Raw genomic sequence first — 16728 nt, forward strand, 5'->3', positions numbered from 1 at the left:
GAGAGAGAGAGAGAGAGAGAGAGAGAGAGAGAGAGCAGAAATGACGACATATTCCGCAACATTTAAACGGTATTGAGGGCTGAACATTTCTTTAGAAGGGCTCTGAGCATTTCAGGAGGGGAGGGGGATTGACCCCTCCTCTCTCTCTCTCTCTCTCTCTCTCTCTCTCTCTCTCTCTCTCTCTCTCTCTCCTAAATCCGCCCCTGTTTGCAGCAGCACCAAGGGACTCCCCAGCCTCACCTTATCCACCTGCTTCTGATACTAGCAGCAGTTACTGTCCAAATGGCTTCGCATCCTAGTTCACATAAACCATTACACAATACTGCTATGTTACCAGTGTTTCTGTCCACCTTTCTCATTCCTAGCATCCATACAGAGTAAGAACACACCCATACCTGAAGTGTTACACACACTACGGTCTGGTGAGGTCAGATACCGCAATGGTGTGACGTGATGGAGAGAATTCAAACTATTCTCAAGCTTTGTGGAGAAAGAGTGTCATTGTGGTTTGTCATGTGGGTCGATGGTGCTAAAGTTTCATGAAAAGGTTGCTCAAGAGACTGAAGTTTGTTGAAAGTTTGTGTAGTGAATCCGTTGTCCTGAGTTAAGGATATACCAATGTTTTGAGCATAGCTGACCTGGACTGTAGCCAGCATGACCAGGTCGGCGCGGTGGAGGTACACCCTCTCCCTCAGGTACTGTGGTGGGTAGAACTCCTCCCCGTGCACGTCAGGTCGTTTGGCCGAAAAACTCACGTTGAGGATACGGGATTCCACATCCGTGTCGTCCTGTATCAGGAGAGGAGAATCAAAAGGGGTTTAGGAAAGGATATCTAAATTAAAGGAAGATCTTGGATGTTAGGGTAAAATGTGGTTACTGAAGCAGGTACTTATATGTTCGGTTTTCAGTGATCATAATGATTTCTTGCACTTAGTACAATACATATCAAAATTTGTCTTTATGTTTGGAATATTTCTTTCCTAATTAGGTAAACCAACTGAAGGAAAAAAACACGTCCTAATCTGTTCTACCACCTTGTATAATGATTTTCCAAAAATCAAGGCAACAAACAAATTAATGTCTTTAAACTACATCTTTGCCTGGGAACTACATAATGAGTATAGCATATATCACAGAAAAACCAGAGGCTGGAAGAGTGTAATCAATAAACATTAAAATGGAAATTCACAATCATAGAGACTTGGTGACATCAGAATCAGACCAGCATGGCAGGTTTTAAGGGATGTTCGCTGCTGAAGCAAGATCTCAGAAGGGTCCATTTATGTGCATGGAGATAAACAATAATTATCACACAAAGCTCACGAGGAATGTTATAATTTTCACTGTTATAATAAAGAGGGCATCAAGAGGCCTAGTTTCTTGGGGCAAAAATGGCATTTTTCTCTTGAGTACTTGGGGGGGAGGAAGGACCCACAGGGGGAATTGCCCCACAACTATCCAAAGATGACCTGCAGGTTAACAATATAACTCAATGAAACTGGATGAACAGACGCAAGAAATAATAAAAAAAATGTATATAAGAATCATGACTGCTGAAATACAGGAGAATGAATATATGAGTAAAACCAGGCAGTTAAGAATACATAATATTTGTCATCATAAATTGAGAACAATTAATAGCCTATACCTAAGCATGGTGACCACTGGCTCCCCAGTGTAGAGGAGTGTACATACGTGCAGCTTCATCAGATAGTACGTGAGAGAGATTTCTATGTGCAAGTAGTATGCTTGTCATTGGCTGTTTTGTTTAGGTCCGTAAGGTCAGATCAAAGCTACATGATTAGCGCAAAATTAATCAATGAAAAGTCTATTCTATCAAAAATAGAAATCATTTGAGGGAGTGTACGTACAGTGTACGTAGAGTGTACACCAGCCCGAGAAGATTAGGAACCTCAGGCCTGCTCTCACCTCATGTTACACAGTACAGCGGTGGCCAGTGGTCATACCTCCTCCCACAGCGGATGAATACCAATTCATCTGTTGCCCGCTGGGGGCTGGTGACCTCATCATGCTTTGTTATTAGACTCTCCCATTTCATCATGTATCGTAAACAGAATTTTTTGTTACATGACGTTTTGTCACCATGGTTTTCTAATATGTTAAATTTCTTTTGCAATGTGTTTTGTAACCAGTGTCAGCAATCAACAACAATGTTCAACGCACTTTCTGATTTGATGAGTAATATGTAACAGACTCTTCCTTTGCCTATTTCGCCAATACGGAATAACTGTTGAGTGTAGATTAGGCACCATGCGTTCTAAGATTTCCCAAATGTAATGGATGGTATACCTCTCCCGTCTGCATTCCAGAAAGTACAGCATTAGTGATTTCAGTCATTCACAATACTTCATCTTCACCGTGTTATCATGGGCCGTGAAAAATCTTCGAACGCTTTCTATGTCGACAAGATCGCCAACCTTGTAAGGTGATGTCAACAGTATTCTATTCTTGTAAGTATTAGCACCCTTAAGAGCTGGTTTCTCCTCTCTTGTCTTGAAGGTCCGCAAGATCCATCCTACCATAACCTTGAGGGAGGCAACTGTTGCCTTAATCAGTTCCCTGTAGGTAAGGTTATCATTCTCACTCCGAAGTCTGTATACACTGCATCTGACAGTCAGTTAACCACTTATGAAGGGATTTCGCTAATCTTATGTGATTTAAGTTACTATATGTAAGCATATAGGAAGGATGGTACCTGTCTTGTTTCTGCAATTTTCTAGGGTAGGGTGGAGCGGGGGTTGGGTGGGATTGGGTTGGGTTGAGGGGGGATTAATGTTCCTTGCTGTGCTGAGCCTCGTATGGTGTTTCAACTGTTCCTTTTACATACTGTAGAGGGAGACCAGTGTCATTTCCTCCTATGGCAATTCTCCCTTTCTCCGTGTGTCCTTGTGACCAAACCTAAAAAGGTAATTTTTCTGGGAGGGGGAAGGCGATGGCGTGTATTGTGATCGTCTCGGGGTATATGGATCACTGCCTCCGCTACATGTAGCGCTGGTTGAAGCAAAGCCCTTCATCTTGTGATGATCTGCATAGTTCTAAATAGTCAACACTGCGTCTCTCCTCAAAGTGGCATTTGTCTTTCTTAAGCAAACTTATAAGAAAAAAAAATGGGGGGAAGATGTTGAAATTTACATTGTAATGCACCGATCTCGCCATATATGTAATTTTCCTTTACAAATTATCTAGAGACTTCGGACTTGAAGTGATTTCCGTGTTATTTGTCTGATTCAGTTTTTCCATCTCTTCCCGCCTGAACCTCCTCAGACCCTCTCCCCACACCTTGGGTCAATGTCTCTCTCCATCCGTGTCGGGCCTTGTGATGGCTTGCAAGCCTCCACTTTCCAAGTCACATTCCACAAGATTCCCTCCCTTTCGTTCCTCACGTGAGCCAATGTTGACTGACTTGTACTCCTCCCACACTGTCAACTCCCAGGGTGTTTCTTTCATCTTCCATAGTGGAGAAAAACTTGTATATCTTCCTTATCATTGTCCATTCCAACATTTCCCATTTCTGAATCCATGTTAACAATCATGATGGAAGTCATGTTTAACAGACTTTTCCATTTGTCACAGCGAGGGGCGAATGACCCTGGAAAAAATTTCTTTTGTCTGTGGACGACAGCAGAATATCTCGGACTATGCCTGAACTCAGCGAAGAATCTTCCGTAGAACACGATCAAAATGTATACGGTCAGCTGAGAGAACTAATGAAAGACATCTTATTAACGATATATATATATATATATATATATATATATATATATATATATATATATATATATATATATATGAATATAAATATATATATATATATATATATATATATATATATATATATATATATATATATATATATATATATATATATAAATATATATATATATATATATATATATATATATATATATATATATATATATATATATATATATATATATATCTTTTTTTTTTCTTTCTATACATATTCGCCTTATCCAGCGTTAGCGAAGTAGTGTTAAGAACAGAGGAGTGAGCCTTAGAGGGTATATCCTCACTTGGCCCACCTCTCCGTTCTTTCTTTTGGAAATTATAACCGGGAGGGGAGGATTTCCAGTCCCCGTTCCCTTCCCATTTAGTCGCCTACGACACGCAGGGAATACGCGGGAAGAATTCTTTCTCTCCTATCCCCAGGATAATATATATTTATTTTACTTTGTCGCTGTCTCCCGCGTTAGCGAGGTAGCGCAAGGAAACAGACGAAAGAATGGCCCAACCCACCCACATACATATGTATATACATACACGTCCACACATGCAAAAATAAATACCTATACATCTCAACGAATACATATATACCCACACAGAGACATATACATATATACACATGTACATAATTCACACTGTCTGCCTTCATTCATTCCCATCGCCACCCCACCACACATGATATAACAACCCCCTCCCTCCACATATGCGCGAAGTAGCGCTAGGAAAAGACAACAAAGGCCACATTCGTTCACACTCAGTCTCTAGCTGTCATGTATAATGCACTGAAACCACAGCTCCCTTTCCACATCCAGGGCCCACAGAACTTTCCATTGTTTACCCTAGACGCTTCACATGCCCTGGTCCAATCCATTGACAACACATCGACCCCGGTATACCATATCGTTCCAATTCTACTCCTAGAACGCCTTTCACCCTCCTGCATGTTCAGGCCCCGATCACTCAAAATCTTTTTCACTCCATCTTTGCATCTCCAATTTGGTCTCCCACTTCTCCTCGTTCCCTTCACTTCTGACACATATACCTTCTTGGTCAATCTTTCCTCACTCATTCTCTCCATGTGACCAAACCATTTCAAAACACCCTCTTCTGCTCTTTCAACCACACTCTTTTTATTACCACACATCTCTCTTACCCTATTATCACTTACTCGGTCAAACCACCTCACACCACATATTGTCCTCAAACACCTCATTTCCAAAACATCCACCCTCCTCCGCACAACTCTATCTATAGCCCGCGCCTCGCATCCATATAACATTGTTGGAACCACTATTCCCTTAAACATACCCATTTTTGCTTTCCGAGATAATGTTCTCGACTTCCACACATTCTTCCCCCAACCCTATGATTCACTTCAGCTTCCATGGTTCCATCCGCTGCCAAATCCACTCCCAAATATCTAAAACACTTCACTTCCTCCAGTTTTTCTCCATTCAAACTTACCTTCCAATTGACTTGTCCCTCAACCTTACTGTACCTAATAACCTTGCTCTTATTAACATTTACTCTCAGCTTTCTTCCTTCACACACTTTACCAAACTCAATCACCAGCTTCTGCAGTTTCACACCCGAATCAGCCACCAGCGCTGTATCAACAGCGAACAACAACTGACTCACTTCCCAAGCCCTCTCATCCACAACAAACTACTTACTTGCCCCTCTCTCCAAAATTCTTAGATTCACCTCCCTAACAACCCCATCCATAAATAAATCAAACAACCATGGAGACATAACGCACCCCTGCCGCAAACCGACATTCACAGAGAACCAATTACTTTCCTCTCTTCCTACTTGTACACATGCCTTACATCCTCGATAAAAACTTTTCACTGCTTCTAGTAACTTACCTCCCACACCATATATATATATATATATATATATATATATATATATATATATATATATATATAGGGGATAGGGGAGAAAGAATACTTCCCACGTATTCCCTGCGTGTTGTAGAAGGCGACGAAAAGGGAAGGGAGCGGGGGGCTGGAAATCCTCCCCCTCTCTTTTTTATTTTTTTTTTTTATTTTCCGAAAGAAGGAACAGAGAAGGGGGCCAGGTGAGGATATTCCCTCAAAGGTCCAGTCCTCTGTTCTTCACGCTACCTCGCTAACGCGGGAAATGGCGAATAGTATGAAAGAAAGATATATATATATATATATATATATATATATATATATATATATATATATATATATATATATATATATATATATATATATATCTTTCAAACTATTCGCTATTTCCCGCGTTAGTGAGGTAGCTTTAAGAACAGAGGACTGGGCCTTTGAGGGAATATCCTCACCTGGCCCCCTTCTCTGTTCCTTCTTTTGGAAAATTAAAAAAAAAAACGAGAGGGGAGGATTTCCAGCCCCACGCTCCCTCCCCTTTTAGTCGCTTTCTACGACACGCAGGGAATACGTGGGAAGTATTCTTTCTCCCCTATCCCCAGGGATAATATATATATATATATATATATATATATATATATATATATATATATATATATATATATATATATATATGTATATATATATATATATATATATATATATATATATATATATATATATATATATATATATATATATATATATATATATATATATTCGTCGTTTCCCTGGTTAGCACTGAAGCGACAGAAACAGACAAAGGAATGGCCACATTCGATCACATCTATTCTTTAGCTGTCATGTGTGATGCATGCACCGAAACCAAAGCTCTCGATCCTCTACCAGGCCCCACAGTCCTTTTCGTGGTTCCCCCGGTTGTTTCATCTGTCATGGTTAAGTCCACTTACAGCACGTTGACTTTTGTATACCACATTGCTCCAATTCACTCTATCCTATGCACACCTTTCATCCTTCTGCAGCGTTCAGTCCCGGATCACTCAAAATCTTTTTTACGCTGTCCTTCCATCTTCAATTTGGTCTCCCTTTTCTCGTTGTCCACTCCCTTCTTGGAAACATTTATCGCATTTATCGACCTCTCCTCATTCTTTCCATATGTCTAAGCCATTTCAGAACACACTCTTCAGCTCTCTCACCAACACTTTTATCGTTACCACACATCTCTCTTACCCTTTTATTACATACTCGATCAAACCACCTCACACCACATACTTTCCTCAAACATTTCAATCACAATACATCTACCCTCCTCCAAACAACCTTATCTATAGTCCATGCATCGCATTCATATAAGATCTCTAAGATGTTTACTATAACTTCAAAATATCCATTTTTGCCCTTCCATATAACATCCTCTTTCCACACATTCTTCAGCGCTCCAGGATGCTTCGCCCCCTCACACGGTCTTTGACACACTTCTTCCATGGTTCCATTTCCTACCATGTCCACTCCTAGGAATCTAGTGCACTTCCCCCAAATTCTCTCCATTCAGACTCACATCCAAAGTAACCTCTCCCACTGTCCTGCTGAGCTTAATAGCCTTACTTTTATTCACATCTGTGCTCAACTTCCTCCCAGTCACCAACTTCTGCACTTTCTCACTCGTATATCCTAAAGCCCGACTACTAGCCTCTCCCTCCAAGACCTTTGCATTTACCTCCCTTACCACCCCTTCCATAAAGAATTAAACAGCCATGATGATATCAAAGGCCTCTACCGCAGACCAGCCTTCATCTGGGACCACTCACTCTCCTCTCTTCCTACTCGTACGCATGTCTTACACACTTGATAAAAAGTTCTCATTGCGTCTAGAAGCTTTCCTTCCACACCATATACTCGGAAGATTTTTCACACGGCGTCTCTATCATATGCTTTCTCCAGACTCAAATGCCACATAGAAATCTGTTTCTCTTCGTATTTCTCACATACATTTTTCTTTAAGAAACACCTGGTCGTAGTACACATCCTCTTCTACTCCTGAAACCACATTGTTCCTCCCCAGTCTGATGCTCTGTACATGCCTTCACCCTCTTAATCACTCTTTCCCATACAACTTACCAACACATCCTCACACATAAGATACTTGACACAACCCTCCACAACAATGACAAAAAGTGGTTGGCCTATTTCATAGCCGGCTGTTATGGTAGTCACTCACATCTGCTTCACCTCTAAAGCGCTTAAATGCTACAATGGAGTTCCCCAAGACGTTGTTCTTTCTCCAACTCTCTCCAATCTTTTCCGACACGACCTTCCCTTACCTCCAGCAGACTTGAAGATAAAGCTCCTCTCATATGTATATGATCTCATAACCACTACACCCAGACAACACAGTAGCAACAACAATCACGCAGTACAACATCACACAAGTGGAACATTGGCTCACTCAGAACAATGCCTGCATCTACACAGAAGTCTTTTAATAAGTTTTTTCTTTAACCCCAAACACACCCACAATCTCCACTCATCTTGAATGGACAATCAGTCCAACTGAACAAAAGAACCAGCTATTCTAGGCATCACATACGACGCACACATGACATTCACTCCCTCACGCCAGCAACATCAGCACAAAAGCAACGCTAAATGCCCTCAGAACACTAAATGTCACCAAATTTGGAGAAGAAAAAGATCACATCCTTTCAAAATGATTCATCCACTCCACCTTAAACTACGCCTTACCTGCCTCTCAAGAGCAAGTTTAACAAAGCTGTAAACCACACAAAACAGGGCACTTAGAACAATCACTGGCTGCCTAGCAACCACAAACACTCAGCACCTACACCATGAAACAAAGATCCTCTCAGTACAGTCCCACCTCAACATCCTCGGCACTCCATTCTCTGCGACAGCACTATACCATCCCCCTCCGCAAACCACTCCATAACAACCACAAACCCCCTAAGTTTTGTATCTTGTATATTCTCAGCTTTTGGTTGTAGTAAACTCAGTAAAATCGGTATTATCATTATCATTATTATATTATTATTATTATTATTATTATTATTATTATCATTATTATTATTATATCATTATTAGTTATAATAATAATAATAATAATAATAATAATAATAATAATCATTATTATCATTATTATTATTATTATTATTATTATTATTATTATTATTATTATTATCATTAATATTATTATTATTATCATCACATATCCATGTGTTGAGTGATGGTCAGCATGTATGTAAAAAGTGTCACACTGTATATCTGAAGGTGTGGTGGTGGTGGTGATGGTGGCAGGGGAACTGTAACCTCACCTGGATGTTGAAGATGTAGATGTTTTCTCTGGGACAGGGGATGATGGCGGCCAGACCGTTGATGAAGTACGAGAGGAGTGGAGAGAGGAAGGCCTCTTGCGTCATCTCGGCCATGCGCACAGTCACAGAATTGAAGAGCATCGCCTCCGTTACCAGCCGCACCTGCAGGCTCATCTCCGCCGTCACTTCGTTCAGCCCATCTGCAGGACAAAAGATCGGGAATTACTCATAAGCACAAATTACTCAGGTCTAGAAACACGGAGCATAATGTTTGTTGATTGATACTGTTTTCATGTCACGCTTACCAAACCATCTGACGCTTCTTACCTTTATAAATGAGTGTCATTTTTTTCGAAATTCGGCAGAGGCACGTAAGCAACCAGCTTTCTGTAACAACCTAACGAAATATCCATAAAAGATGAGGACAAACATTGAGACGAGGAAAGTGAGTCAAGCGGTCAAGCTTAAAAGCTGGATTAGGAGCTGATACGTCGGATCGCTTTCGAGCCAACTCTATATAACTTTGCTTCAGATCTCGCAAGGGGCCATTTGTAAACATTTGCTTTTTAAACCGAAAGTGGACATAAAGGTTTGGCATCAGAGGGTCTGGTTCGGTTAGGTTTAGGTAATGTTAGGAATGATAAAAGGACAAGTCAAAATATCATCATAGTTATAGGGGAATACTTCTTTAAACGGACACACCCTTAATCGGACTACCTAACCTGTAAGGTCTACGAAGTCTTGCTGTGTGTAACAATGCAGAGGTTTTTTCGAGATGCGACCCATTAGCATATGTACTAGAACCAACTTGGGCCTTTGATTAATTAAAGAGAAAAAAAGAAGGGAAGAGAATACAGAATATAGGAAGGAAGAAGGAAGGGTGAGAAAGCACTTCGCACAGAGAAAACAGCTTGTTTTTCCTTATGAACGAGCGCTCGTACGTACGTACATACAGTACCTTCTGCAGTGCTATTATTTGGTTACCAAATCTTACACATGACGACTTAGGACCCGTTTACTTCGTAACCGCCAAGATTTGGAGATGTATGTGAAGGAAGACTGGATTATAACTGATTAAGATAAGCGCATAGGTGATAATACTTCTGGCTGAATGAGTGTTCACCACGTTGATGAAAATAAGTGTACGTGTTATATATCGTCATTGTTGTGATGTCCCAGTGGCAAACCCGTCTCTTTTGCCACGTAGGTGCAGTATATATTTTCAGTAATTAGATTAGCTTGCGTAAACGTAAACCTAAACCTACATCACATCAAGTTTAAAAGAAAACATTAAGTTTAGATATGAATGAGAAAATAAAGGAACCTTTACGACTACTGGAGAGTTGTGATGGGCGAGTTCCCTGATTCGGATAAGTCAGACGTGGTGATACTTGGGCCAACATGAACGTGTCCCTTACGATTAAGCTTCTGACGGAGGGACGGGTGGAGGCAGACGAGGAAGGCCGCAGAAAGACATAACATTTCTGCCTTACGCACTTGTTTGAAGAATGACCCACAGTCTTGTAGTACGAGTATAGTTAAGTGTCAAGGATGGCGTGTGGCGTGGGGAGTCCCGTCGTTAATGGAACTTAACAGAAGAGAGAAAGAAAGAAAAAAGAATATATATCAAAAGCGCTAGCCATTGTGTTGCAACCCTGACTTGCATCTCTCTCAGATGTCTCTTTCGGCGTTTGTTCGTCTCTCTCTCTCAGACTAGTGCATGTCTGTCTTTCATTCACTGGTTTATCTACAGACATTTCTGTCGTTTTTTCGTTTGACTCAATGCATTCTTTTGTCATTTCATCTTTGCATACCATTATCATTTCATATCTCCGCCCACCGCTCACTTCCACACGGAGTCCCCCTGTCTCTACACTAAATGCAGAAGAGATAAGAATCTCCCATTAGAAATGAATGACTAGTTGGCAGCTCTACCATGCCCCCGCACGGTCAGGAAGCCTGATTCAGCAAAGCTGTCACGCAGCTGACGTCGCCGAGGAGAAAGAAAAGACGAAATTAGTTCAACGTTTGTCGTCCAGTTGGCTCAACGTTCCAGTAATCTTATGGAAAATATCACTCGAGACGAAATCTTAAATCATTCGGAGGATCATCATTTTATAAATCATTCTCAGGATGGTTCATGTTTGACGAGTCTGCTTGATTTCTTTCATGATATAATCAACATGTATGATGAAAGAAAAGTAAATGTCATCTGTTCAGATTTTCAGAAGCATTCGATAGTCTAAACAAGAGTTTAGACAAATGTTGTCCATGAGATAATACTTCGGTAGTTAAGAAACGAGGTGATGGCCATAAACAAATAGTGATTATTGGTTGATCCTCAGAATGGTTAGACGGAACAAGTGGTGTGCCACAAGGATCAGTGCTGGGACCACATCCCTTTCCCATATATATCAGTAACAGTGATGATGGGTTGGGTTGTAAGATATCATAATTCGCAGACGATATTAAGCTCGAAAATAAATCTACAACAGAAATTGAACGTCTACCGCTTCAAACTGACACACACACACAAACTGATGGACTGGTAGCTCACAAGTGATAAAAAAAATTTTGATATCAGTAAGTATAAAAATGTTCACATCGGTAAATCTGAGAAGGTAAGTTCTAGTATGAATTCTGGCGAGCTACAAAACGTAAAAGACGAAAGAGTTTTAAATGCAGTAACCTCTGATGACCTGAAGCCAGTGAGAAGTACACAGAAAGAAATTCTTGGATTTATAGGTACGGCTTTCGAATTTAAGTCTATGAAAAGGGTGTTCATCTCTTACAATTTTCATTGGTGCGCCCGTGTCCTCAATATTAATTATTCCTTCTCGTATCATCTGCAGAGAATGGTATGAAACTCTGGAGAGTGTTTGCGTTCGTGGGTTATGAAAATGAGAAAAGTTGAGTCGAAAACATATTTCCTTCGTAAATCAACTGAAGGTATACTTTCTAAAATTACCCGATTTGAAAATACGTATTGCAAACCGATCTTGTTACAAAGTTGTGACTTGCTTGTTACGAAGTTGTGACCTCCTTGTTACAAAGTTGTGACCTGCTTGTTACAAAGTTGTGACCTGCTTGTTACAATGTTGTATAACACCTCCCAACACTTTTCCAGTTATTCCCAAATCTCTCATCTTGTGTACTACGACACTGTGGTCATATCTGCCAAATGCTTTGGTAAAGTCTGTGTTTATCACTGAAATTCTGTTACATCCTAAGTGTCTGTACAGTAATATAGTGGTAGTGAAGGAAGTACAAATGGTATCATCTGGACGGTTTGACACCAAGCTAGCTGGGTTATGTAGACTCGTGCCATGAAGGCGCTCAGCTTACAGCTTCTGCATGTATCCACAATGTGAAGCAGTGTCAGTGACACTGATCAGTAGTGTTTCTGAAACTGTTATGCTTCTCCTCTCTGGAGTGGGGCGATGTGAGTCAGTTTCAAACTTATTGGATTCATGCTAAGTTCCAGCCTCTCTTTCCAGAGGATGTTTAGTCCTTTTGCTGACATTATCTGGTCCTGGGACAGACTCTATGGATATCACTCCAGTGGCGTGGTGACGAATTCACCCGCAGGTAATCTGAGGAAAAAATGCTGTTTAGGAAGGAGTCGTCTCAAGTACTATATGGTAACTTTCGGCTTATTTTACCCCAGAGAGAAATACCACCCTCGAATCACATTTTACGAGTCATGAACTACCTTTGCGACAGTCACTATCCATGGTTACATCGTCCACACATTTACTGAAGAAGTTCAAATGAAGAGCAAAGAAAATAATGATCCATTAGACGGGTTTTTATGAGGCATTTCGTGCCACTGAGCCGTCCGTCAACCAGCAACAGTAGTGATAACGACTACAATACCCTGTTTTAAACGCGACGATACGATCTTTTGGTATGATAACCTGGTAGTTGAGCTGGATCTAACTTATAAGTCAGGTCAAAGGCAAGGCTATCATATCCAAGGGTGGTAACCAGGCCCTCTAAGAGGGTGGGGATATATTGGCCGAAATCCCCGAGGCCCGGGCCTCTGAGGAGCCGGGAGGAAATCTTAAAATAAAGCAAATGATGAAATATAAAACATGAGAAATATTGTCATTAAAATTTGGTCGCGTGTTGCCGTATTTTCTGCCACCAGAGAACCCCCCCCCCCCCATCCGTGGGGGATCCTGAGAGGCAATACGCCATCTCTACCCCAGGGCCCGCGTCACCGACCCTGGCCATAGCTTCGTATTCAAGGGTCGTCGCGTCGTGCTCAAGAGGTTAACGAAACTCGTCAGCAGCGGGAACAATATGTCATTAGCAGGTCGGCTATACATCCATGTACGTCGACTGGAAAACACTTAGCTCCACCCCAGGGGAGACTAGGCTGCGCTCCAGCGGGGGAAGTCGTGATGATTTCCATTTGAAGTCGCCTATGTCTATTTACAGTACCTGGTGTATGGTAGGTAGAGACTAACTTGAATAGTCTAATAATTGTAAAGACTGAATTCGTGCTTCCATGTAATACTGTCAGACATTAATAAATCACATACATGAACTACAAAATACCGATAGTAAAAAAAAAAAAAACTAAGATCCCGATAAAAAATGTTGTCTGAAATTATCACACAACACTACACTCAGACTAAAAATGAACGTAAAGCAAAAGAACGAGAGGACTGCAGCGAATTGAGCAGCTTGTTGGGGAATCTTTGGAATGGGAGAACAATACGAATTTGTGAAATGTTGGTGGATGAACTTCACCATGCTAGACGAAGCTCTACACGAAGTTCCAGGGTGACTCGCGTATGACTTGGCTCTCAAATGAAGACGAGGTGGTAAGGCTCCGCCCTCCAAAAAAATCCCTAATTATGATGAAATAATGAGTTTAGTCGTCAAACCTTGGATGGAGGCGGGGATATTTCCATAATAAAGGTTAAAGGTCAGAAAACTGAAGTCTGGAGGCGGAGGTGAAGTACATTTACATAATGACCGTGAGAGGGCAGCACCTGACGCACGCATCCCTTCACCCTGACATGTTGATCAACGCCAATTTACCGTCTCCACTTCAGTCCTGGATGGTAGCAAATTAACAGATATATAAACTTAACAAAGTGTATTCATCTTACGCCAATGGTATCTTTGAACATAAACTTTTCATATTACGGAGTATAATTAGAAATTCAAAATCCCTCTGCTTATGGGTCTGGTAAAAACGCGTAGTATTGCACTTAGGCCTTAAGAAGAAACACCACGACATTATTCAAGGATAAGGTAAAAATGAAAAGAATGATTCAAGGTAAAGACTAGAACGCAAAACTTCTGACCAGTCGCATACCCTTTGGCTAACTCATCAAGATAATGATGGCAGGCTTAAAACAAGAGTGATAAATAAGTACTCATATTTTTTACTAGTTTGTGCGTCTTACGGAGGCGTATTGTGAAACATAATACGCAGGCGAGTACGTCTGGTATCATGCCAAGATGCTGAGCAATTGATCTAGGTCTTGAGCCATACAGATTTTGATAACAGCATCAATATCAAGATCCTCTTCCTCAAAGAATTACTCACGAAGAGTTGACCATCCAAATACTGTCTGATCTCTTATTTCATATTCTCTTTGATCTCCATAAATACACATTCCTTGCACATAATCCTGAGTCTGATGACAAAATAATCTAGAGATTTTCCTGATTGTTGCACACACTTTCGAAATCCACGCCTGTCAGTCCCAGTTTTCTTTGGGGCAAAATGTGCGTCAAATTTGGCAGGTACATTTGGTCGACTGCAGCTGGGTTTAATCTGTTTACCTACTTTACTGGTGCTGGGAACTCAAATGAATCATACCTGTCAAGTGATCCATCTCCACCCAAAGCTAAACGAAGTACAACCTTCTCCTCATTCAGGGTTCTTAAAAACCTGTTGCCAGAGCACAGAGGTTACATTATTACTTAGAGGTCTCCCTAAGCTTGTTCGGTATCACCTGTTAGTCGTATTTTACCGGGGACGGTGAGTTATGGAGCTGCCATCTGCACTTTCGTTACGTTTTCGCTTGATTTCGCCCCAGCCATTGGAACGGAAGCTTGTCATGTCTCTTCCTTCGGTCATTCTGTTCTGTGATGACTGATGATGTCTTCACCACTGCCATCATAATTCTATATTCTATTTTACGGCGTGCCATGGTAGACTGGTATGGTAGCTATGACGCTACGGTAGAAAAAGTGCCATGGTAAACTGTAATATATTTGAACATTGCTACAACACCTTGTTTTCCTCATAAATAAAATGTCCTGAGTTTCCATGTACCGTGGATGTTGCTTATTGAGGTCACTTGAGCATTAATGTATTCTGGGAAAATTTTGCAGCTTTTTCAGTTCGTTAAATTTTAAATCAAATAACTAATGTGGGTCAGATTCCCATGAAACTGAATATTGCTCTCTTACAGAATTATGTTTATTATGAAAACCGATACCATTTTCTAATAGATTTTTAACAGCATAAAACATCTGACAGGAATAGTCAAGGAAGCTTGGTTGGACGAAATATATGAAGAGGGTTTATTGCAGGCGCAGAAAAAATTCTTTATATTGATATATATGAATATTGTATTACGAAAGTAGCGAAACGAACATGGTTTTTTTCATGGGTCACTACTGTAAATCATACGTACGTAGGTCATACATGATACATTTACTTTCCCTGTTGAGGGACCAAAACGGTTTAGATAACCGTAAAAATAAATTAATCACAAAGCTTATTTTTTATGTATAGCTTAAAGAGGATGGGCGCACGGGGTGGGTTGGTGATTGGGTGGGTGGGGGGGTTAAGGGGAGAGGGGGGGAGACAAACTCCCTCTCCACGGTGCTCCCTTCCTTAGGGCTAAAGTAAAAACGCAAGAAACTCCTCAAGGCTTATCAACCTCCCCTTCAGGGATAAAGAAGCCCTAGTCCGGTCTAGAATAAGAACACGGCCTAATCAAGGTCAAATCAAGCCCACAACCACCTCTTTCCAGGCTAAAGCAAGAGTATGACTTAGTCACAACTGACGACCACACAATGATTACGGAGTCCAATCAGCAGACAACAACCTCATCAGCACAACCATCTCAGGGGTAAGGTACAATACGTCATCCTGTTTACGTGTACCACCAGTCAAACCCACACTCAAGCCACCCCCAGCACCCAAGCTACCCAACACCCCGGCCAATTCAGCACCCAGGCCACCCCCAGCATCCTAGCTACCTAACATCCCGGCCAACCCAATACCTTAGCCAATTCAGCACCCAGGCTACTCCAACACTCTAGCCACCCCAGCACCCTAGCCAACCCAGTATCCTAGCCACTTCAGCACCCAGGCCACCCCCAGCACCCTAGTTACCCAACACTTCGCCCATCCCAGCACCCTAGCCAATCCAGCACCTTGGCCACTTGGTGCCCTGGCCATCCCAGCACCGTGGCCACCCCAGGCTGACCAGCTCGTGAAACATGATACGCAGGCGAGCACGTCTGGTATCCTGCCAAGATGGTGAACGATTGATCTACCTACGCCTTATGCTCTCCTGAAGTCTCCCTCGCGAGGAAGAGGACGCAGTAGTGTCTTTATGACCTGACAACGGCGTGGTGGGAGACCTGGAGCCTTCGTGCCTGGTGAAGGCGTGGTGGGAGACCTGGAACCTTCGTGCCTGGTGAAGGCGTGGTGGAAGACCTGGAGCCTTCGTGCCTGGTGAAGGCGTGGTGGGAGACCTGGAGCCTTCGTGCCTGGTGAA

The 16728-nt window shown here is 41.6% G+C and overlaps 1 protein-coding gene across 4 annotated transcripts in view; it reads right to left on the reverse strand.

Moving 5' to 3' along the window:
- The window catches only part of stan (Protocadherin-like wing polarity protein stan), an 829362-nt gene that overhangs the window by 187738 nt on the left and 624896 nt on the right, over nucleotides 1-16728 (reverse strand). For all 4 annotated transcript variants that reach the window (XM_071683110.1, XM_071683111.1, XM_071683109.1 and 1 more), the window contains exons 3-4: nucleotides 8969-9168; nucleotides 639-788 (exon numbers count right to left, since the gene is read on the reverse strand). In XM_071683110.1, the coding sequence (XP_071539211.1) occupies nucleotides 639-788; nucleotides 8969-9168 (350 nt within the window). The remainder of the gene's footprint in view (nucleotides 1-638; nucleotides 789-8968; nucleotides 9169-16728) is intronic.

The sequence above is a fragment of the Panulirus ornatus genome, chromosome 35 (assembly GCF_036320965.1).
Source record: "Panulirus ornatus isolate Po-2019 chromosome 35, ASM3632096v1, whole genome shotgun sequence".
NCBI classification, from domain to species: Eukaryota; Metazoa; Arthropoda; class Malacostraca; order Decapoda; family Palinuridae; genus Panulirus; species Panulirus ornatus.